This window comes from Kazachstania africana, chromosome 2, assembly GCF_000304475.1.
Source record: "Kazachstania africana CBS 2517 chromosome 2, complete genome".
NCBI classification, from domain to species: Eukaryota; Fungi; Ascomycota; class Saccharomycetes; order Saccharomycetales; family Saccharomycetaceae; genus Kazachstania; species Kazachstania africana.
This window is the reverse complement of record NC_018941.1, coordinates 945014-966553: the sequence shown is the minus strand read 5'-3', so window position 1 is coordinate 966553 and position 21540 is coordinate 945014. Positions and strand designations below refer to the sequence as shown.

The 21540-nt window shown below is 35.6% G+C and overlaps 10 protein-coding genes and 1 non-coding gene across 11 annotated transcripts; 5 read left to right on the top strand and 6 right to left on the bottom strand.

The window, feature by feature from the left end:
• Window positions 1-251: 251 nt before the first annotated feature.
• On the bottom strand, window positions 252-1790 carry RCK1 (putative serine/threonine protein kinase RCK1; the record flags this gene model as incomplete). The annotated part of the gene is made up of 1 exon (XM_003955846.1): window positions 252-1790. The coding sequence occupies one exon, from the start codon at window positions 1788-1790 to the stop codon at window positions 252-254; it is 1539 nt and encodes a 512-aa protein (XP_003955895.1).
• Window positions 1791-3479: 1689 nt separating this feature from the next.
• AIM14 (putative metalloreductase) lies at window positions 3480-4943 on the top strand (the record flags this gene model as incomplete). The annotated part of the gene is made up of 1 exon (XM_003955845.1): window positions 3480-4943. One exon carries the CDS (start codon window positions 3480-3482, stop codon window positions 4941-4943), a length of 1464 nt encoding a protein of 487 aa, XP_003955894.1.
• Window positions 4944-5046: 103 nt separating this feature from the next.
• On the bottom strand, window positions 5047-5117 carry KAFR0Btrna13G. Its single transcript has one exon. It is a non-coding gene; the product is annotated as a tRNA-Gly (tRNA).
• A 1286-nt stretch (window positions 5118-6403) lies between these two features.
• Window positions 6404-8092, top strand: MLS1 (malate synthase MLS1; the record flags this gene model as incomplete). Its single annotated transcript, XM_003955844.1, has 1 exon — window positions 6404-8092. One exon carries the CDS (start codon window positions 6404-6406, stop codon window positions 8090-8092), a length of 1689 nt encoding a protein of 562 aa, XP_003955893.1.
• Window positions 8093-8869: 777 nt separating this feature from the next.
• On the top strand, window positions 8870-10096 carry DMA2 (ubiquitin-conjugating protein DMA2; the record flags this gene model as incomplete). Its single annotated transcript, XM_003955843.1, has 1 exon — window positions 8870-10096. The coding sequence occupies one exon, from the start codon at window positions 8870-8872 to the stop codon at window positions 10094-10096; it is 1227 nt and encodes a 408-aa protein (XP_003955892.1).
• A 260-nt stretch (window positions 10097-10356) lies between these two features.
• KAFR0B04590 (uncharacterized protein) lies at window positions 10357-12207 on the bottom strand (the record flags this gene model as incomplete). The annotated part of the gene is made up of 1 exon (XM_003955842.1): window positions 10357-12207. The coding sequence occupies one exon, from the start codon at window positions 12205-12207 to the stop codon at window positions 10357-10359; it is 1851 nt and encodes a 616-aa protein (XP_003955891.1).
• Window positions 12208-12739: 532 nt separating this feature from the next.
• Window positions 12740-14929, bottom strand: KAFR0B04580 (C2H2-type zinc finger protein; the record flags this gene model as incomplete). The annotated part of the gene is made up of 1 exon (XM_003955841.1): window positions 12740-14929. The coding sequence occupies one exon, from the start codon at window positions 14927-14929 to the stop codon at window positions 12740-12742; it is 2190 nt and encodes a 729-aa protein (XP_003955890.1).
• A 1349-nt stretch (window positions 14930-16278) lies between these two features.
• RPC19 (DNA-directed RNA polymerase core subunit RPC19) lies at window positions 16279-16674 on the top strand (the record flags this gene model as incomplete). Its single annotated transcript, XM_003955840.1, has 1 exon — window positions 16279-16674. The coding sequence occupies one exon, from the start codon at window positions 16279-16281 to the stop codon at window positions 16672-16674; it is 396 nt and encodes a 131-aa protein (XP_003955889.1).
• A 352-nt stretch (window positions 16675-17026) lies between these two features.
• On the top strand, window positions 17027-19306 carry DBP2 (DEAD-box ATP-dependent RNA helicase DBP2; the record flags this gene model as incomplete). The annotated part of the gene is made up of 2 exons (XM_003955839.1): window positions 17027-18290; window positions 18939-19306. The coding sequence occupies 2 exons, from the start codon at window positions 17027-17029 to the stop codon at window positions 19304-19306; spliced, it is 1632 nt and encodes a 543-aa protein (XP_003955888.1).
• A 306-nt stretch (window positions 19307-19612) lies between these two features.
• On the bottom strand, window positions 19613-19993 carry CYB5 (Cyb5p; the record flags this gene model as incomplete). The annotated part of the gene is made up of 1 exon (XM_003955838.1): window positions 19613-19993. The coding sequence occupies one exon, from the start codon at window positions 19991-19993 to the stop codon at window positions 19613-19615; it is 381 nt and encodes a 126-aa protein (XP_003955887.1).
• A 734-nt stretch (window positions 19994-20727) lies between these two features.
• NOP15 (rRNA-binding ribosome biosynthesis protein NOP15) lies at window positions 20728-21390 on the bottom strand (the record flags this gene model as incomplete). Its single annotated transcript, XM_003955837.1, has 1 exon — window positions 20728-21390. One exon carries the CDS (start codon window positions 21388-21390, stop codon window positions 20728-20730), a length of 663 nt encoding a protein of 220 aa, XP_003955886.1.
• Between the last annotated feature and the right edge of the window lie 150 nt (window positions 21391-21540).

The following is a 21540-nucleotide window of genomic DNA, read 5'->3' as shown; positions in this document are numbered from 1 at the left end:
AACGACTTCTAACAGGTTTTATTCCCCTTGGATTGATTTTCTAAATTTGATGTAAATCTCCGGAGTTCCAAAATGAAAAAAACAAGACGTACGGAGGTCACAGACTACTTAATGAAAGTAATTTACTTATGATACCAACAATTTTTATTGCAACGTTATTAAAGTATTTGTAATATATGTAAAGTTCTATATATATATATATATCCTGGAAACGGAAAAACCTTGATGCAAGATGTTATTATGAAAGGGCTTTAGCGAGAAGGATTTTTCTTGAAACAATTGTAAAGATTTGGATTTTGTAGTTCCAAGTCCAAGATGCTGTAATCGCTCATAAGTGAAAAATGAGGGGGGATTAAATTGTTTGTTGTATTGTTGGGAAGTTCTGGTAGCTTAAGTTTTTCTTTGTTTCTGAGAATCGTATTACTTCTTGAAAAGACCTCTCTGAAAAATATTTCTCTTTCACTAATTTCAGGTTTACCATACTTGCTTATCGACACTCTTTCTACCTTCTTATTGGTTACTTTGTCACAATCATACGAGTTGAGCCATGGATCGTTCAGGAAGTCATCTACACTATATCTTTTTTTGGCATCAACTTCGAGTAATCTTGTGACACAATATTTAGCTTCGATACTTATTTCATTCCACCACGGTTCAAGAAAGGCATAGTCACCATTACATATTTTTTCTTTCAGTTGTTCAGAGTCATCATCAAAGAAAGGTGGGAATCCACAAAGCATTGTATAAAGGACGCATCCGACTCCCCACATATCAACTTTTTTTGAATATCTGTGATGATTAATAATTTCTGGCGCAACATAGCACAGTGTTCCACAAGGTGTCTTCGTTCCTTTATTCACAAGCTGTTTTGATAGGCCGAAATCGACCAATTTTACTTCGCCAATTTCAGCAGCTCCGACGTGTTTGATGAACCTTCCTTCACTTATTTTGGTGTTCTGGTCATCCGATTTCCTAAGATGTCTTTCCTTTTCTTTTATAATTGGTATTGAAGTGTATAATAAATTTTCAGGTTTGATGTCTCTGTGAACAATTTCATGAGAATGGAGTACTTTTAGCGCATGAGCTACTTGGGTGATAATATGACGACAGAGATCTTCTGAGAAATATGTATATTTTATAATCTGATTAAAAATCTCACCCCCTGCAATATATTCTTGTATTATGAAGAAAAAATTATCAGACTCTTGGAAATCAAAGTATTGGGCAATGTTGCTACAAAGCCCACTGACCGATTTTTGTATGCTAACTTCATTGATTACATCTTCTCTTGCACTAACCTTAAATTCTTTTCCTGTTTTATTTCTTTCACGCTCTTTATTATTTTTTTTGGCTACTTTAATGGCCACCTGTGGATGTTCGTTTATTAGAAATGATTTGCTACCATTAGGATCAGGTACTGCAAGGAAAACCTTTGAGAAAGCGCCTTGACCAACTTCCTTTATTAGTATAAAATCTTTCAATTCATTTTGTTCTTGAAATATTGGATATGGTTTGGGCTCGAAGTTAATATAATTAGTCTTTATGGAAGGTGCACTGGCACTGCTTTCAGATGTAATATATTTTTCTAATTCAGAATCAATCTGGTTCAAAAAAAGAGAATCCTCTTTGCTCGACGATAAATTTGAATCAGAATCTTCCAGATAATTATTTGTTTCATTAATAACTTTGAAACTGTTTAGTTCTTGTAAGGATGATCTCAAAAACCTTTTATTATGATCGGGCACTGAGGTCCTTGACTGTGATAATTGTAATTTGTGTTGTAAAATCATGCTTTGCGAGTGATGTCGATGATGATATAGTTTTATCAAAGCCAAGAAAAAAAGTTAATGAGATTGAAAATAGCAGCATTGAATTTATATCTTGAATTTCAATGAAATAACAGGAAACATCTCCTCGACATCCTTATATATGGAACTGTATTTTGTAACATTTAAAATATTCTGAACCCCAAAAAAGGAGAATATCAAAGTAAACATATTACGCACTACAAAGGTGTAAAGTACTTTTCGCATCGAGAAAGTAGCTAAAACCTCTCTATATCCCGGACTTTCTGTCATCTTGTTAATTGTGATCTTTTACTTTTTCGGTAGTCGGAGTCCCCGCAAAGTTAAGGTTAACGTTATTTCAGAAAATCGGATATTCGTTTTGAAAATATGCATTGACTGCAAAATTGGGGCCGATGCTCTCAGAGATGACACGTAGTGTTTGATGACGATTTTGACCCACGATCTTCTGCAGGGATGAGCAATCAGCACAATGAGAGCATGTATACGAGTTCATTCTTGGCAGTGGGAAGGAAACTGGTGAAGACCCCACGGAACAGTAAGAGGTCAAAGTGACCGATGAGTGAGTTGTACTGATGGAATAAGCAGAATTGCAATTTACGTTTGATATCATATGATCCTCAAAAGTTGAAGCATTTCCTAATTATTGTGTAACCTCTAGAGACCGCACTTATTGTCTAAAGAGAGAATCCGCTTTTTGAAGATGGGCCAGTACAACATGAAATTATCTTATCTGCGAAATGCTGAGGCCCACGGGCAGTATTGTTTTAATTACATCACACTCTGATGAAGGTACTATTGTATACATTTTTTGGATTTGGCTTTCATGAGGGTATTCCTTATATACTGTTCGAAATTAGTAATGGTTCATCTGGATCAGTGTTGTGCGAATCACATTTCTTCTTCCAATAATGACTCTATTTCACATTCTATCGGATCCTCTTCACTTTTTAAACATTGTTACATTTCAAGACTGCTACACAATAAGGTGTTTCGTTGATAATAGTACGTTTTGGTGCCTGCGCATTCAAATCGTATTTTTCAGATTTTCCTATTCTTGTCAAGTCCACCTTATTTAGAGGGTCACTGATCCATGCCCATTGTTTCAACCTATCACTATTTGTATTTGCTAGGATATCAATCTTTTACAGAAATATCTTGTTCCGCAATCAGTACGGACCGTTCGTTTATGGAAATTCACCCTCTTTCCCCCATTTGGGACAATTCCATGTCTTGTAGAACTACTGATTAGCAAAAAAATAACGAGAGAAATCCGTCACTCTAAGTTTTTGTTATCTAAACCTTGCCAACGTTATCTCTCTTCCCTTATTTATTTTTTTATTTGGTAAGACCTTTAAAGTCAACCGTCCAATTAAGAGAGATTTCAATTCATATTTTGAACGATTGAAGCAGTCAATTATGCAGATTTATTACATTTCAAGATATTGTTTCATATTGTATAATAATCTGGTAAATAATAATCAATCCTATATAGTGAAGAGTAGATTTTGCCCCAGGAATGGGGCTGATTACAGTGTTTTCACGACCAATTATTGTATTGAAATAATTGCTACGTTCGGAGTTCTCAAACTTTTTTTACAATGCGGCTATCCAAAGACATAAGACTAGTATCTGTCACAACTTAAAAGGCTAAGTACTTTATTGTGTCCTACTATGACTCAAGCAATCGATTCAAAACATTTGCTACTGTGGAAAAGACATGGCGAAGAGCATTTTGCCAACGTCAAATACGGATACTGGGTATTATTGGTCTCAATTGCCTATATATGCGTGCTTTTCGTGATTCGACGTTTTCGTAAAATAAATAATAATATACATAAATCAGATCTATTTTGGAGTCAATTGTATTCGGTCAACCCATTTCTTCATTTATCGCTCATTTTAGTCCCCTCCTTTTTATTATTTTATTACCCACACGGCAATTTATCCTTATATTCCAAAAGACTGGGTAGATTAAGTTATGTATTGGTAAGTCTAAATTTGTTCCTAGGATTGAAGCCCTCACTGTTACAAGGCTACACATATAATGATTTTGTACCACTGCATAAGTGGCTGTCGAGAGCTATTATTATCATAGCAATGATACATGCTCTAGGATTTCTTGTCAAATGGAGTATGGATGAGCAAGTGTCTTTTGTGGCAAAAATCAGCAATATATGGAATCTACTGGGGGTTATAGTTTTACTATCTGCTTTTCTTCTGATTTTTATCTCGATAAAGCCAATAAGAACAAGATATTACGCATTATTTTACATTGTACATAATATAGTTGATTTTCTGCTAGTTACAGTCATTCCTCTACATGCAAGACCTGGTGTAACAATGCCATACTTTTTGTTGAACCTTGTCCTAATATCGTGTCATATTATTTTGAGGATTAAAAACACAAAACAGTTTAAAATTTCAAGTAGGATTGATGGTATTTCTCAATCATCCAATTTAACAGTGATTAAACTTCCTCGAAATCTACTACCAAGTAATTTTCCACCAGGCACGCATATTAGAGTTAGTCCCTACACCAAGTATCATCCTCTATACTGGTTAGTACCATCACATCCATATAGTATTGCTTCTCTAAGTGAGGGAGATGAAATAATTCTGATCTTAAATGAATCCACTTTTAAATTTGAGGATACTGAGACGTATCTTTTACAGGATTATTTTCCAGCTAACTTACCTTTGGAATCACTGAGTAACTGTGAGAAAACGTTGATCGTATGTGGTGGAAGTGGTATATCATTTGGTATGCCAGTCTTTAATTTTTTGCAGAAGATGAATAGTAAACAAATTGTTAGACTCATCTGGATAACTAAACGTTTCGAAGATTTCAAGTTTCTGTCAAGTTTAGTCAATTTAGAACTGGGAAAGGATATGGAAGTTTATGTTACAGAGAATATTAAGGATGGCTTAGTCTCCCACGCGGAAGATTTTGAAATGGATTTGCTAGTCAATAACAGAAGAATCAATTGGGAAACGGATTTGCTGGAATTTACTGGTGAAGACATTAATGAAAAGTCATGGATGATTTGTTGCGGACCTGAAGGCCTAATCTCTGATGCGCAAAAGTTCGCATCAAAACGCAATATCAATGTGTATAAGGAATTTTATAATCTATAACATAGCAATAAAATTATAGTGTTTGGTGTTCAAGTGAAATATCTTCTTTGGGACCAGTCACCCACCTAACAAAAGTGGAAAAAATAATATTATCATGTAATAATGCGCAAGCCCGGAATCGAACCGGGGGCCCAACGATGGCAACGTTGGATTTTACCACTAAACCACTTGCGCTGTTATTTTGTAGTTAATGATAAGTGCAACTATGACTATTATAAGCTAAATATCGTATACGACTCGTGAATATTTTTAAGTTAATGGTCAACTACAAGAAACGTGGTAGAGCATTCATTGCAACTCCAAAATAATTACTGATTTCATGTAAAGCTCACAGACTTTATTTTTGAAACTTGGCGATAATTATTAGCGGTTATATTTGCTTACACTTGGTACCTCCACCGATGGCGTACTGTTTAGACTCAAGAAGTCAAGCCTAAAGTATTATTCAACGCGAACATCACTTCGTATTAGACGAGTTATAGCCGATCAATGGATGGAATCGAGTAGATTTTGATATGCAAGGAAATAAAATATTAGATTGAGCCCGTTAACCTCCACATTGGGCTATTTTTGGGTTCTTTCTTGCACCAGAAAGGAAATTTTCAAGTTCCCGCACGAAGTGCGATTCCGCGGCTATTCTCAATTGACACTGTTTCCCTCTCCGCTTGTTCGATCCATCAGTGAAGTCCACGTAAAGTGACACAATGGTTGTGGAAAGGAGAAGTGATATTAGTTGCATTATGCATCAGAGAAATTGAAGAAGAATGCCACAAGCAGTACATCAGCCGCCGACGCAAAAGCTTCAAACTCTCCATCTCCATAACGTTTTCTTTCGAAGTTGAAATTGTTTATTAAACTCCGCCTCCATCTTTCCCTTCAACATTCAAATCGGCCCCATTTAAAGCAAACTCCGTTCGTAGAACACTGATTTATATATATATATATATATATATATATAATATATATATTGAATCCTTTCGTGCGTGAATTTTTTCGTCTCCCTCTTTTCTCTGTCTCTTTCTCCTTTTCCCCCTCGATGACGACTGGCTGCTCTCCGGCCGGTATGGCATACGATCCCTCCGTCCCTGAATTTTTTTTTTTTGGTTCATTCTCCGTCTCGCCCAAATGGGAAAGTTTATTGATAACGAATCAAGCAATTGAATTTGATTCCATTTGACCGACGACACATAATTAAGAGGCACAAATATTAATCATTCCCATAGTCTGATATAATTGTATATTTTCAAACAATTGTAAAATAAACTTTCGGATAATGTTATAAATATTCGTTTGTAAAGATATATAAATGGGATACATAAGCACAAGAATATATTTATATATATGCCTATCTTTTTTCGATTCAATCTCGTTGCTTGGTTTGAGTTTTACTTTATTTTGAGCTACCGTATTTTTTATCAAAGAGATTAATTTGGTAACAAGCTTCTTTTTTTGTCGTGACTATGGTGAAGAAAGATTTACATGCTGTTAGAGTATTGGGTCCAGTGGACGATACACCATTGTTTCCCCCTTCAAAGACTACTACAAGTGATATCTTATCAACTGGAGCTTTAGAATTTGTTGTTCTTTTACATAGAACTTTTAATGGAAGACGTAAAGAATTACTGAATAATCGTATCAGTTTCCAAGATAAATTAGATTCTGGCAAAGTAACATTTGATTTTTTACCAGAAACAGAGATTATCAGAACTGATCCAACTTGGCAAGGTGCGATTCTTGCACCAGGTTTAATCAATAGATCTACTGAAATTACTGGTCCTCCATTAAGAAATATGTTAATTAATGCTCTTAATGCTGATGTTAATACCTATATGACGGATTTTGAGGATTCATTATCTCCAACTTGGTTAAATATTGTTTATGGTCAAGTTAATTTATATGATGCCATTCGTGACAATATCAATTTTGTTAGTGAAAATGGTAAACCATATAAATTAAAAAATCAATTTAAAAATTTATCCACAATTATTGTAAGACCAAGAGGTTGGCATTTAGAAGAAAAACATTTATTAATTGACGGAGAGCCAATTAGTGCTTCAATTTTTGATTTTGGTCTATATTTTTACCATAATGCTAAAAAATTGATTGAACTCGGTAAAGGACCTTATTTTTATTTACCAAAGATGGAACATCATCTAGAAGCAAAATTATGGAATGATATTTTTAATGTTGCGCAAGATTATCTTGAAATTCCAAGAGGCACAATTCGTGCAACTGTTTTGATAGAAACTTTACCTGCAGCTTTCCAAATGGAGGAAATTATCTTCCAGTTAAGACATCACTCCAGTGGATTAAATTGTGGTCGTTGGGATTATATCTTTTCAACAATAAAAAAATTGAAAAATTTGGGTCCTCAATATATTTTACCAGATAGGGATCGGGTTACAATGACGTCCCCTTTCATGGACGCCTACGTTAGACTGTTAATCAATACCTGTCATCGTCGTGGTGTTCATGCTATGGGTGGAATGGCAGCACAAATTCCAATAAAGGATGATCCAAAGGTTAATACACAAGCAATGGACAAAGTTCGTAATGATAAGATTAGAGAATTGACGAAAGGTCACGACGGTTCGTGGATTGCTCATCCAAATTTGGCAGTAATTTGTAACGAGGTCTTCATAAATATGGGAACACCAAATCAAATATTTAACATTCCAACTAATATTAATTTCAATACAATTTCTAAAGAATTACTGAATACAAAGATTGAAAATAGTGAGATTACATTGGACGGTATAAAACAAAATTTAGATATCGGTTTGCGTTACATGGAAGCATGGTTAAGAGGCTCTGGCTGTACGCCAATCAATAATTTGATGGAAGATGCAGCAACAGCCGAAGTTTCCCGCTGTCAATTGTATCAATGGGTCAAATATAAAGTTAAGTTAAATGATACAGGTGAAACTGTGACTCCGCAACTAACATCTGGCTTATTACATGAAATGGTTGAAAAATTAGCCAAAGAATCTCCATGTGGTCCAGATAATAAATTCAAAATAGCTGGTAAGTTCCTGTTACCTGAAATCACTGGCAAGCATTTCAGTGATTTCCTAACAAGTTTACTGTATGATGAAATATTAAAGATCGAAGAAGAGGGTACGAACGTCAGAACAGTGAGCAAACTATAAGTAGTAAAAACGACATACAATTCTATGTATACGCCATCACTTATGTTTCTTTTTGTTGGCCTTTCCTTCTTCTTCTATCTTATAAGTTAAATCACGTTTTTCCCTCCGCGACGCTACACCTCAATGTGGTAAATTCAAGATAAAGCGGATAAGTTGCAATGACAGAAAAGAAAGAAGAGATGGTTCTTTTATCCCCGCTTCAACTCGGACGGACTGACTGACTTACTCGCCCTGAAAAGGAAAATGGGACACAGTCTTCTCGCCACGGAAAAGTCGTGTGATAAACCAATACTAACCGTTCCGATGCTCTTTGAAGGCTAAGGCTTTTAAATTGGCTCGGAGTGATGTTTTCCACGCAAGAGTAATCCAATGCACTTCTCATTCGTAATTTCCAAGTTGGCTACTTCCTCGAAGGGCTACTAGCACATGAAGAAATCTTAATTTCCCCACAACCTAGTTGTGAAGGAAGTTCTCTCGCTACAAACTCCAATTATTATCTAGCCACTTTAACCCCCTCTATGCCATCCGTAGCGTGGGGTCCGGACAACTGTTCCAGGTGATTCCCTCACTGAATCTCCCTATTGAACTCTAGTCACTTGCTAAACTAGCCTCAAAAAAATTTTGTCACCAACTAATTGAAGGTTTCTATTTCGTTCAATAATCTTTGATATATATATATTTATATATATCATGCAACAATATGGATCTTCCCTGTGTCAATTGTCTTAACGTACCTACCATTGTTTAGTTAACCATCTGAATAATAAATATCCATAGATGCCTTCACAAGCTCAATCGGGCGCACCACCCATGGCTGCTGTGGCTACCAGAAGAAAACGTTCCAGTATCGGGTCAATTCTATCATCCTTCAAGTTAAAGTCAGGGTATGTCAGTACACCTACTTCAACTAATTCATCCAGAAAAAATTCAAGAACTAGTATATCTTCTACCGATGATCAATGCTCAAAACAACTATCTCTCAATCTCTTAGAAGATACAATAACATATTTTAGCAAGTTGGAAAATAAAAAAGTTCCTATCTCATTATTGCTCACTAATGAACATGACTTATACACAAACAATATCGATCCTACAAGTAAAGCAGGTAAAAAATCGTTCCTGCATTTTGTTAATACTAACGAATCATCTGATGCTATTGCAGAACGGTTGATGCAATGGGACATACAGAAGCCCATAAAGGATTCAATGTGTGGTCAAAAGACTAAAGATGGACTGTATAGCATTAGAATAACGCCATATTTTGGGTATAAACGTGAGACATTGGCAGAGCTCAATAATGCGCTCGATTCTGATCAGGATGATGACGCTGAATTAGAAAGATCCAAATGTCAGGGCATTTATTTCAGTCCTATTGTGAGAAAAGCTGGTCCAAATTCTCAACTGTTAATCACGAGAGAAACCACAAAATTGAAAGAAGTCATTAATGACCATTTCAAGGATCCAAAGGATGAATATATTGCGCCTATCCTATTCAGAACAAGAATTATATCCAGAATACATGCATGTCTAAAAGTAGATTCTCTTGGAAATTGGTACATTAAGGACTTCAATTCAAAAAGTGGAACTTTTTTGAACCATAAGAGACTGTGTATAGATCAAGAATCTGCTGACGTCGAACTGAATGATGGTGACGTAATCCAATTGGGTATTGACCATAAGAATGGTATCAATGAATTATTTAGATGTGTTCGATTCAAAGTAGAATTGAATTTATCCTGGAAGTTGAAAACAAAACCATTGGAAGGGATAATAAATACGATTTCTTTAGAGAATTCTCAAGACAAGGAACTTTGCTCCATTTGCTTGGAAAAAATGAGTCCATACCAAGGTGTCTTTGTATCTCCATGTTGTCATTTGTGGCACTATAATTGCATTAGAAGAGTCATTACACAGCATTATCCCCAGTTTGTTTGTCCTAATTGCAGATATACCTCCGATTTGGAATCTCCCATTGGTCTGCCCGATGAGCTGGATGAGTTTTAAAATACCGGTATTGCAGACACAAGACAGAATACTTTTTCTCAGACCTCAAATATGTAACAAAAAATCAAACAATAACAGGAAGGAGGCTCTACATATAATTTTAAATATTCATTTCTATCACTTTTAAACTCATTTATCATCTGTATTTTATTATTTTTCAATTCCCGTCAAGATAATAAAAATGAAGGAGAAACATCACTTACCCCGAGAAATTAACCTAAATAGTGAATATAAAATCAATATATACAAAATTCTTTACTTCAGACGCTTTGAAGCAATCTCAATAAAACATCCTGTGCTTGTTCTTTTCCAACACCATTGTTGAAAAACTCATGCTCCCCATCTACGACCTTCCATTCCTTTGTATTAGCTGACAGTTTAGCTAATTTACGTTGCCAGTTCCCCCATAATGACGATCTTTTAATCATCTCTTTTGAACTTACAACACTCATTTTGACATTTTTTAGCTTGGAATTTGTCTCCAGTATTTCTTGATAAGTTAGTAATGAGCTCGTTATGCTTTCCAATAATTTCGTCCTCAAAAATTTTCCCTGATGCTTTAAATCCGTTCCAAATATTCTTTCTAGCGACCCATGACGTCTTACCAGCCAAGAAAATTGTAAATTTAATCCCAATGATGACCATAATCCGTGCCAAAATACTTTGAACCCATTTCTTTTGCCAATTTCTCTTTCTGGAATCCTATGATCCATTTTACCTCTCGTCGCACGGTAATCATCGTCATTTTCGTAATATATACTATCACTGCCGTTATCCTCATCATTGCCATCCCCACCACCAGGAAGTAACCTTCTTAAAAAATGCTTTAGTAATAATTCTTCATTCCATGATTCCACTAGCATAAGACCGGAACAAAGCTCTCTGTTATCACCACAAAATACTCTCCCGACAAGACCACCATAATCATAACCAACTACCAAAAAAGGTCCATTTAATTTCAATTCTTCAATCAGGGCATACCTCAAATTCTCAGCCATACCTCTTATTGAAACAGGAGCGCTCAATGAGTCACTCAAACCAAATCCATTTCTGTCATATGTACAGTATTTGTCAATGTAGCCTAAGTTATACAAATCTTCTACCCATTTTCCGGAAACATATGAACTTTCTTCTCCACCATGCTCAAATAATACGATTGGTGTATTGTTTCTGTCTTGAACCTCCACTCCGCTTGCACTGCCCACTCCATAACATTGAACGTGTAACTTGTTATCATGATCTGAACTTGTCCAATGAAAAGTACCTAGAGAATAGGATAAGGCATTATGAATGTCAATTACATTCAATAGTGTCGTTAGGACTATTAAAACCAAAATAATAAAAGTTCCAAACTTAATCAAATTACGGAATGCAATTTTGAACCATTCTACAATAGTGTGTTTATTTTGTGTCGTTGGTGGTGTCAGTTCTGTAATATAGGTTCCTAACTTGTGTTGCTGAAGTAAACCTAAACCAAATGTTGCTACCGTCCAAGCATGAACTAGTACCGTTACAAATCCTATTCTTTCACGAGTATATTTTGTAGTTGCCAAGAGAAGTAAATTTAGAACAGGCAGTCCTGTTAATATTAAATTCAAATCCCAATCAAAAGATGAGTACAACCCAATATCTGTAAAAGAAAGATTAAAAGCATTACCGATCAACGAAATGATTACTAGTACAAAGTTCGTAAAAGTAGTATTCCTATCTGCAGGAAGAATTTCGATGAAATAATCAGAAACAAACAGCAATACCAACACTAAAGTGTTCAAAAATAGGACTACATTTAGTATGCATTTCCAATTAGTCAAAAATGAACGATAATTTTGATGATACTGAAAGCGCCCATTCTCATTGGCATAAAACTCGGAGTCTCTATCTTCATGGCTAGCATTATCCGTAGCACCATTACCATTGCTGCCAAATGTTCGATGTGATTTCTTGGTTACATTTCGGTCTTGTTTACCCAACAAAGGCGCATTTTCATCTTGAGTATTTGTATCTACATCGCCAGTCTCCTGTGATGGGCCGACTTCCTCATTATTTGGCGGAATACCAGGATCTAGTGGCTGGTATTCATTAGTATTTGTACCCTGCAGTTGGTCATTCATCAGCACTGGATTTGACTGTAAATAATCTAGTGTAGCAGAAGTGTTTTTACCAGTTTTGTTCTTGCCACTTGAAGTTGACATATTTTTTATGAAAGCTTATCGGTATGCCTATATATATAACAGAATAATTAAAACTGATAAGGTATCCCAAAGTTATATAGTATATCATATGGATGTAACTTTATTGGAAAATTCACAGTGAATGAATGACTTGAATTGGGTAGCCAGGGGCATTACCCACGTATGTTGCCACTCATGTCTTGCTTGATACTTTCTTTCTGCACTTGACGAAAAAAGGGTACCATAGATGGCGCGAGTAAAAAAATAATCAGAGACGATTTACTACTATATTTACATATATAAATAGAGATATGTTTGTTAAATTGGTTCTCACCAGAAATATATGGTAAATCAGGGTTAGATGTCATTTATAATATTATCAAAATAAGTAAAGCATAAAACAGCTTTTCTTTTGGGAGGGAAGCTAAGTAAAGTTTAGTAATAAGAATTGCTTTTTTATCCATGAATGTTATTAACTCTTGTAGTTTACAGTTTTAAACCGAACGGGGCTTTGATCTAGCATATCATTGTTGGCAGCATTGGCATTGGGGCTAGTGTTATTTGCTGAAAAGCTCTGGTTCTGCCCCTCTGTTTGTTGTGACTGCTCATTCATTTGGAGTTGCATCTGTAACATCTGATCCTGAAACTGTTGTGGATTCATTTCATTAGGATACATCTTGAAGGAACCAGGATGGTCACTTGGCGAATTGGAGCCTCTACCTCTACCTTTAATACCTTTGTTCGAATTTTTATATAAGGATGCAAAGTACTCCAGCATTTCTCTTTCCTCGGTGGAAATATTTTCCTTTGGATCAAGCTGAGCTAATCTTGCCGTCAATCTTGTCAATGTTTCTAGATGGAACTTATTTTGGTGCCCTTTCATATTACCTAGTTGGGTAAAGGACTTATTACAGTTATCTAGCTTACAAATAAATGGTTTAATCTTTTTGTGCGTCAATACATGAGCAGCTAAATTACCTTTTCTAGAGAATCTTTTCCCACAAAGCTCACATTGATAAGGCTTTTCACCAGTGTGTAATCTTTCATGCGTTCTTAAATTACCACCTTGAGTAAATTTTTTGCCGCAATATTGGCATTGGTAAGGTTTGATACCTATATGTGATCTAATATGGACTTCTAAATGTGTCAATTGAGTGAAAAATCTATGACAGTAGCGACATTCATGTTGTTTTACACCATGAGAACCAAAAGGTTTCTCAACACCACCAACAATTTCATTTGATGGTGGTAAAATTTCAGAATCCTTGTCGATAAGAAGCTGACCATCCTTTGTGGTTTCAACCTTCTCCGTTATACCCTTCTTACGGGCCTCGATCATTAACATTAATTGATCGATCTTTGTAACACCCAGCAGCGCTCTAGTCCTATTTTCGACACTTTCGTCATGTGGGAATTCTTCGGGAATCTCTGCGTGAGAATGTTCATTAATTTTCTTTCTAATATCATCGAATGATGAGGATCTTACAGGTGATTTTTCATCCGATTTCTTTCTCTTTTTTGCCTCTGTTTTCTCGCTACCTTTTGATCTTCTCTTTGTTTTGGTTTTCTTTGGTGTTTGCCTTTTGTCAAAGATATCTTCATTTAAAAGTGGCTCATCGGTAGATTCTTCTTTAGGGAGAGATGGATTTGATATTACTTCTTCCGTAATTGTATCAATTTTTTTGTCATTCTGATCACTGTGTCCTATGTAAGAAGAAAGTCTAGATAAAGTTTGAGGGAAACCTGAATGAGGTTGTGAGTTGGTATAAGTTGCTGAAGGGTCAATCAAGGCCCTTAGTGAGGAATTACGTCTTTTATTCTGAAAATCGAAATCATCGGTAATAAATTTAAGAGAATTTTTCCTTGAATTTCGATTGTTAAATAAAGTTTCTAATTCAACGTTTGAGAAACTGTTATTATGGGAGGTAGTGCTGTTCTTATTATTATTATTGCTATGACTAGTTGGCGGTAGCAATGAGGGTGGTTTCATGTTGCTGCCAAGCACGGATCCACGTTTACTTGTTGGTATTGATGAGATGTTTAAGAAGTCAAATTCTCCAACTTCATTTGGAGTATAAAGTAAAGAATTTCTCTTTGAACTGTATAATGGGTTCGACAAGGAATCATTTCTTGGTGCAAATTGATATTGATTTAATTTATTCAAAGAAAATGAGAATCGTTTATTCTTTTGAAGGGAAGAATCATCCACTGGATCGAAAACAACATGATTATTGCTACCGTTTCTATTTTGTACTGATGAGATATACTGTTGTTGATTAGAAGGCTGCGATTGTTGAGAGGAAGTCTGTGGTTGCTGGGACCATATATTGTTTACAATAGAAAAACCTCTTGATAATTGAGCTAGATCTGGAAAGTTTTTATCAGTGTTCTGAGTTGGATCTGGTAAATTACCTTGTTGAGGTATTTGTCCATTTTCTGACAGCATCATAAAAGTATTTGGATTAGTGGTAACGGTAGAATCTCCATTATTCTGATTTATACTGTTTTGATTTTCAGCTATGTTTAAAAATGTTGAAACGGAGGGGTCAGTAGAAAATCTAGGCTGATTGAAATTTGTGAATGCACTTATTGAATCTGGTCTAGTCTGGGATTGATTATTGCTTTGTGTTTCTTTTCTGGCTGGCATCATTTTCTCAGACATGTTGTGGATATAAATAACAATACACAGAGAGTGATAACGAAAAAAGACAATAAAGAGTGTATTACTTGTGATACGACCTCTGGTAGTAATTTAAGTCGTTAGATCTTGAATAATATACTTAGAAGATTGATAAACTCAATAACTACCTGCTCTGTTTGGTTCCTTGTATTAAGTTCGAAAAAAATTGCTCCTTCTAATTCTTGTATTGTTTAAAATTTTATTAAGCTTATTTCTAAAATTCAGGAAACGATGATGATTTACTTCCCAAAAAATAATGAATTAGACTCAGAATCCAACCTCGAACAATTCAGGCAATATGCAAGTTTCCGGGAAAGAAGAAAAAATGTGGGAAACTCGACCCTCGCGGTGAGCGTATCTCGCGGAATCGATATTAATTAGCTGATTACTCAGTTTTACGCGGACATACGTTCGAAATTTTTTTTTTGATCTTCTACGAGTTTTCTCATATTACATGTGTTTTCTCGACGCTCATTAAAGAGTATTAAAAGGCATAACGCTGGAAGCCTCTTGTGATGGAAATAGAAGGGAAACAAATAAGTACTGAGATGGACATTCTTGGCATCTGAAGGTCGCAACTAGGTAAAAAGAGCAATAACTTTTTCGATGACTTCTATTCAAGGGGGACGATTAAGCTTCTTTCCCTTTCCTTCTCTCGCCTTCCACCACACTCCCGTAACTGTATTGTGGCATTCGTTTGGCTACAATATTCTTGATCATGTGACCAGCAAACAGAAAGCAACTGCTTTCTTTTTGCGGTGTACCACCTCGACTTCAGAGGCGATATCATATTGCGATGATCCATGGTTGTCCTGTCTAGTAGCTTTCGCCCTAATCTTCTCTCGCAGGCCAAACCGTAACCGCTTAAGCTCTGGATAACATCTAACATCTGGCCTTCTCCCAGTGCTATTCACAGCACATTACGGTGCATTATTACCATCCATCTGAATATAGCCCGTATCAAGTTTAGCAACGCACCTACCACCCCCCACCAGCAGCTTGCAACTTGTTATTTCCATGAATATCTTCTTCTCAGCGGTTAAATTTTGGCATTTCTATCAAAAAAACGTCGACTCTACTACATCGTACATTATGATGTACAGTATCACTTTTAACGATGGTGTCTACACAAAATTTTTCAAAATTCGCAGAGAAATTTTGAGATGGCCTTCTACAAAAAAAAAAAGATAAATTGTTACTATACTTATTATTAAGTATCAAGAAAGATTACTGTTAATTGCTTAGAAAGTTACACTTTTTGGTAGAAGACCGGTCTGATTTTCTGTGCGTGTTAAAGTAACAATATAAACAAATTAATTGATTAATACGTAATGTCCTCTTCCGAAGAAGTGAAAAGACTACCTACCAAAGAGGAAGAATTGAAAAATGAAGATATTTCTATGGATGAAGAAGAAGAAGAACTAGATAGAAACAAGATAAAAATTTTACCACAGGCAACTTCTGAAGATGGTACTTCCGCATCTTTCCAAATAGTAGAAGAAGACCACACTCTAGGGAATGCATTACGTTATATAATCATGAAAAACCCACAAGTTGAATTTTGCGGTTACTCCATTCCACATCCTTCTGAAAACTTACTAAACATTAGAATCCAGACTTACGGTGAAATTACCGCTGTGGACGCCTTGAAGAAAGGTCTAGCCGATCTAATGGATCTTTGTGACGTTGTTGAAGAAACTTTCACCCAAAGAATAAGAGAATTATGAGACGGCTCTAGCCAGCAAAACTGAACCTGTATAATAGTCATAGTATATATAATAAAAACAAGACAAAGCATATTATTTTCATTATCACCTTCCAGAAATCCTCATCTTTATTGTTTCATTATTCTATGTCATAGTATTCATACCATACTAACAAATTGAATAAATCAGATTCAATTTCGCTTAGCGCAGCATGTCTCGATGGCTTGTCTTTTCTTTTTCCGATGAAAATTTTTCTGAAATTTTGCGATGAGGAAAAACTTTCTATATAAACTTACATCAAAGTATTACATAGTAACTTTTTTTAGTCCTGAACAATATAACAGTACCTTAGACACATATATTATTATTTACGATGGGTTACAGAGATCAACAATACAATAGATCAAACTACAACAGCCGTGGAGGTGACTTCCGTGGTGGTAGAGATTCCGACAGAAATTCATACAATAGAAGTGAAAACCGGAATAACAACGGCTATCAAGGCGGTCGTGGATTCAGAAGTGAACCACAAGAATTAGTTGCTCCAAATTGGGAAGAAGAATTGCCAAGGCTCCCATCTTTCGAGAAAAATTTCTACGTTGAACACGAGGACGTTAGAAATAGATCCGATGCTGACGTTGCCAAGTTCAGACAAGAAAATGAAATGACCATTTCCGGTCATGACATTCCAAAGCCAATTACTAATTTTGAAGAAGCCGGTTTCCCTGACTACGTCTTAAAGGAAGTTAAAGCCGAAGGTTTTGACAAACCAACCTCTATTCAATGTCAAGGTTGGCCAATGGCTTTATCTGGTAGAGATATGGTCGGTATTGCTGCTACTGGTTCCGGTAAAACATTGTCTTACTGTTTACCAGGTATTGTTCATATCAACGCTCAACCACTTTTGTCTCCAGGTGATGGTCCAATTGTCCTAGTCCTATCACCAACAAGAGAACTTGCTGTTCAAATTCAAAAGGAATGTTCCAAATTCGGTCATTCTTCAAGAATTAGAAACACTTGTGTCTACGGTGGTGTTCCAAAGGGTCAACAAATCAGAGATTTAGTTCGTGGTGCTGAAATTGTCATTGCTACTCCAGGTAGATTGATCGATATGATGGAAATTGGTAAGACTAACTTAAAGAGAGTCACTTACTTAGTCTTAGATGAAGCTGATAGAATGTTGGATATGGGTTTCGAACCACAAATTAGAAAGATTGTCGACCAAATTAGACCAGACAGACAAACTTTAATGTGGTCTGCCACATGGCCTAAGGAAGTCAGACAATTAGCTGCTGACTACTTAAATGATCCAATTCAAGTTCAAGTTGGTTCCTTAGAATTATCTGCTTCTCACAATATTACACAGTTAGTCGAAGTTCTTTCAGATTTCGAAAAGAGAGATCGTTTATCTAAACATTTGGAAATTGCCTCTGAAGATAAGGATTCAAAGATTTTAGTCTTTGCATCGACAAAGAGAACCTGTGACGATATTACAAAATATCTAAGAGCTGATGGGTGGCCAGCTTTAGCCATTCACGGTGACAAAGATCAAAAAGAACGTGATTGGGTTTTGAACGAATTCAGATGCGGTAGATCACCAATTATGGTTGCTACCGATGTTGCTGCTAGAGGTATTGGTATGTTAAATTTTGCATTTTTTTATTTTTTTCCTTTGATTATTAACTACTGAGATTTATTTTTATTTTGTTTTCCATATTCGATATTTGCATGTTGTAGTCATGATAGATAATATTCCAAGATAATGAGGTTGTATTGCATAGTTACATGAAGTTGTGGTGCTTTTCTTTTTTTTTCTTTTTTTTTCTTTTTTTTTTTTTTTGAATTGAATTAGAAGGACTATACAAAGTGAAACTTACAAAGAGAGATGTGATTTTATTTTGTCAGTAGTTTAAATTATTGGCAATGATAAGAATAAATTAAAATTATAAATGTTTTATTAATGTGCGGGGAGCGGGCGTCTCAGTAAAGCGTTATTAAAATAACATTTATAATTTTTATATTACATTTATTATCTTTCTTTGTAATTATTATTTGTATAGTATTTTATTGAATGAATCTGACAAGACATTTATTTTAATGTCACTGTCACTGTCATTTCTCCTTTTTTTTAAGAAAACACAAGATTTATTCATCTTTTCTATGCATTTTATTACAGTGTAAATTTTGAATCTTGGAAATGGATAAAATGAGTAGTTTTAGGTCACACAGTTTATTATGAGGATGATCTTACTAACAAACATTTCTTAATTTTATTCTTTTAACAGATGTCAAAGGTATTAACTTCGTTATCAACTACGATATGCCAGGTAACATTGAAGATTATGTCCATAGAATCGGTAGAACTGGTAGAGCCGGTGCTAAAGGTACTGCTATCTCTTTCTTCACTGAAGATAACAAGTCCTTAGGTGCCAAATTAATTTCTATTATGAGAGAAGCTAAGCAGACTATTCCAAATGAGTTGCTCAAATACGACAAGAGACAAAACTACGGTGGTCACCCAAGATACGGTGGCGGTCGTGGTGGCCGTGGTGGTTACGGTAGAGGCCGTGGTGGTTACGGTGGTAACTTTGGTGGTAACCGCGGTTATAACAGGCCAAGAGATAATGGCTGGGGCAGAGGTGGTAACAGGTAATTCAAAACGTCCTGGCCTTTATGACAGCCATATCAAGCCTAGACGTTTGTTATGGTGTTCTGTCAACTGTATAGTACTTGCTGATTTGTAAATCTAGTTTTATATTTATAGATAATTAAAATAGTTAATAATTAACTTATATTTGCTTTATAGAGTTTTTGTTTCTCATATATTAATGCGGATAGTAATTGAAATAAATACACCATGATAGAATAGTGCGGATATATATAAATAATATCAGAAATATTGTACAGATAAAGGAATGTTAAAAATAAGTATGAAAAGTAGCCGTTTTTTGTAAACATATTATTCGTTTAAGATGTAATGGCCTAATGCTAAGCAGCAAAGAGCAACGAAGACGGCGATATAACCGTTTCCTTGAGGGCCGTTTCTGCTCTTCTCATCCTCATGTAACACTTGATGTTTCTTAGGTTGAACCTTCTCACTATTCAAGTCTAATTCACCGATACATAAAGTTTTCAAAATCTTTAAAGCATCATCAGAATGACCGATATCGAGAAAGTATTCTGTAGCATCACTACCAGCTAATTCATATATGATTTCATCACCACCTGGATGTTCATCCAGAAACTTAGATACATTATAAACTTTACCGTCAATAGCTATCCAACAGTCATCTGGAAGGACATGTTCTGCAACATCTGCGTATGTGTAAACTTGGGACATTGTTAATGATTGATTATTTGGAGCAGTGAACGGACGGTGAGTCTACTAATGATAGAGAAAGCTAGGCTAATTATTGATCATTTCCCGGAAGACAATACCAAGGAAGATCGAGAGTTGAATGCCCTCTTTATATAAATTTTGTTTAAAGATTGTTTAATCCCTATCAAGTAGTTCTTTGTGACTGTCAAAATCGTATAATAATGACGAACTGCACAGAGTCCGACGTAGACTTACTGCCAAATCTCGTTAATTCATCACAGAATTTTCTCGGGTTTACCTCGAGTGATTACTATGACAATTTTCGCTGTCTTTTTTTCGCTTCTGAAACGAAGTTGTGGTGGAGAGATGGTGGGAACTTTCTATGGAGCGATATACCAGGAGCACCGTTACTTCCGCAATTGGAAAGTGTCACGTGAAGACCCGCAGGAAAGAGCCACTCTCGAGGCTAGCAAAGTATCGGTATAGTTTTAATGCTTATGTGACGGTGACAATACCGGCTGTATCGTGCATTGCATGGTAGTAAGCATTAGTAACCGTTTGAACTCGTCTTACGGGGTCGTAAATCCTGCGGTGTATATAACTAACTTCTTTTATTGCTACTTGTGATACTGTTCTTTCGCAGTATCGTTACGCGGGTTTGATGACAATTTAGTGGTTGCACTTTGGTGATTGTGTCACCTTTTAAATCTAATTTACAATTATACGTCTATATGAATGTGTAAGTATAAATGGCATTACCATTTGAAGTCAATTCCCGCTTTAGCTAACTTGGCAACTCTTTCTTCATGTTTGGCCTCTGCCTTTTCCTTCAATTCGTTAACATCTTTCTTGACTTGAGGTTCTATGAAAGCTCTCTTCCTGTACTTGAAAAGCTTTTCAATCTTACTGCCTTTACCCATTAAACGGACTCTTAATAGATGGCCCATCAATAGATAGTTATCCATAGTTTCTTGTGCGACTTTAGCATCTTCCTTATTTGCAAATTCAACGAAGCCATAATGTCTAGAATTACCACTTTTTTTATTTCTTGCCAATCTAGCTTCTTTCAAATCACCAAATTGGGAGAAATACTTACTTAATTCCTTTTCATGGAACCCATTTGGTAACCTGCTCACATATATGATACTAGAATACTCATCATCCTTAGTGTTTCCTTGTTTGTTCTTAGCTGCACGCTTCTTTGGATCTAATTTTTTGATTTTATGCTTTGAATCCTCACTTACTGCTTCGTTATCTGATAATCCTTCTATGTCATTTTCAATATCTGATTCAGATTCTGATTCTGATGATTTAACTTCTAATTGTTCTTCCACTTCTGAAACTTCCTTTTCAACTTGTGCTTTTTCCTCCATCGGTTCCTTCACCTCCTTCTTCTTGATACCACTTCTCTTAGCCATGTTTGTTCCACTAATACTGAACTTTTAAATGGTTCGATATAATAGCTATTTAAGATGAGATGAGCTAGCTGCTCAATATATTTTTTTCCGCTTTGTATCGTAAAAAATTTTTCATTCTTTTAAAAATTGTCATATGGAACGAAAATATAC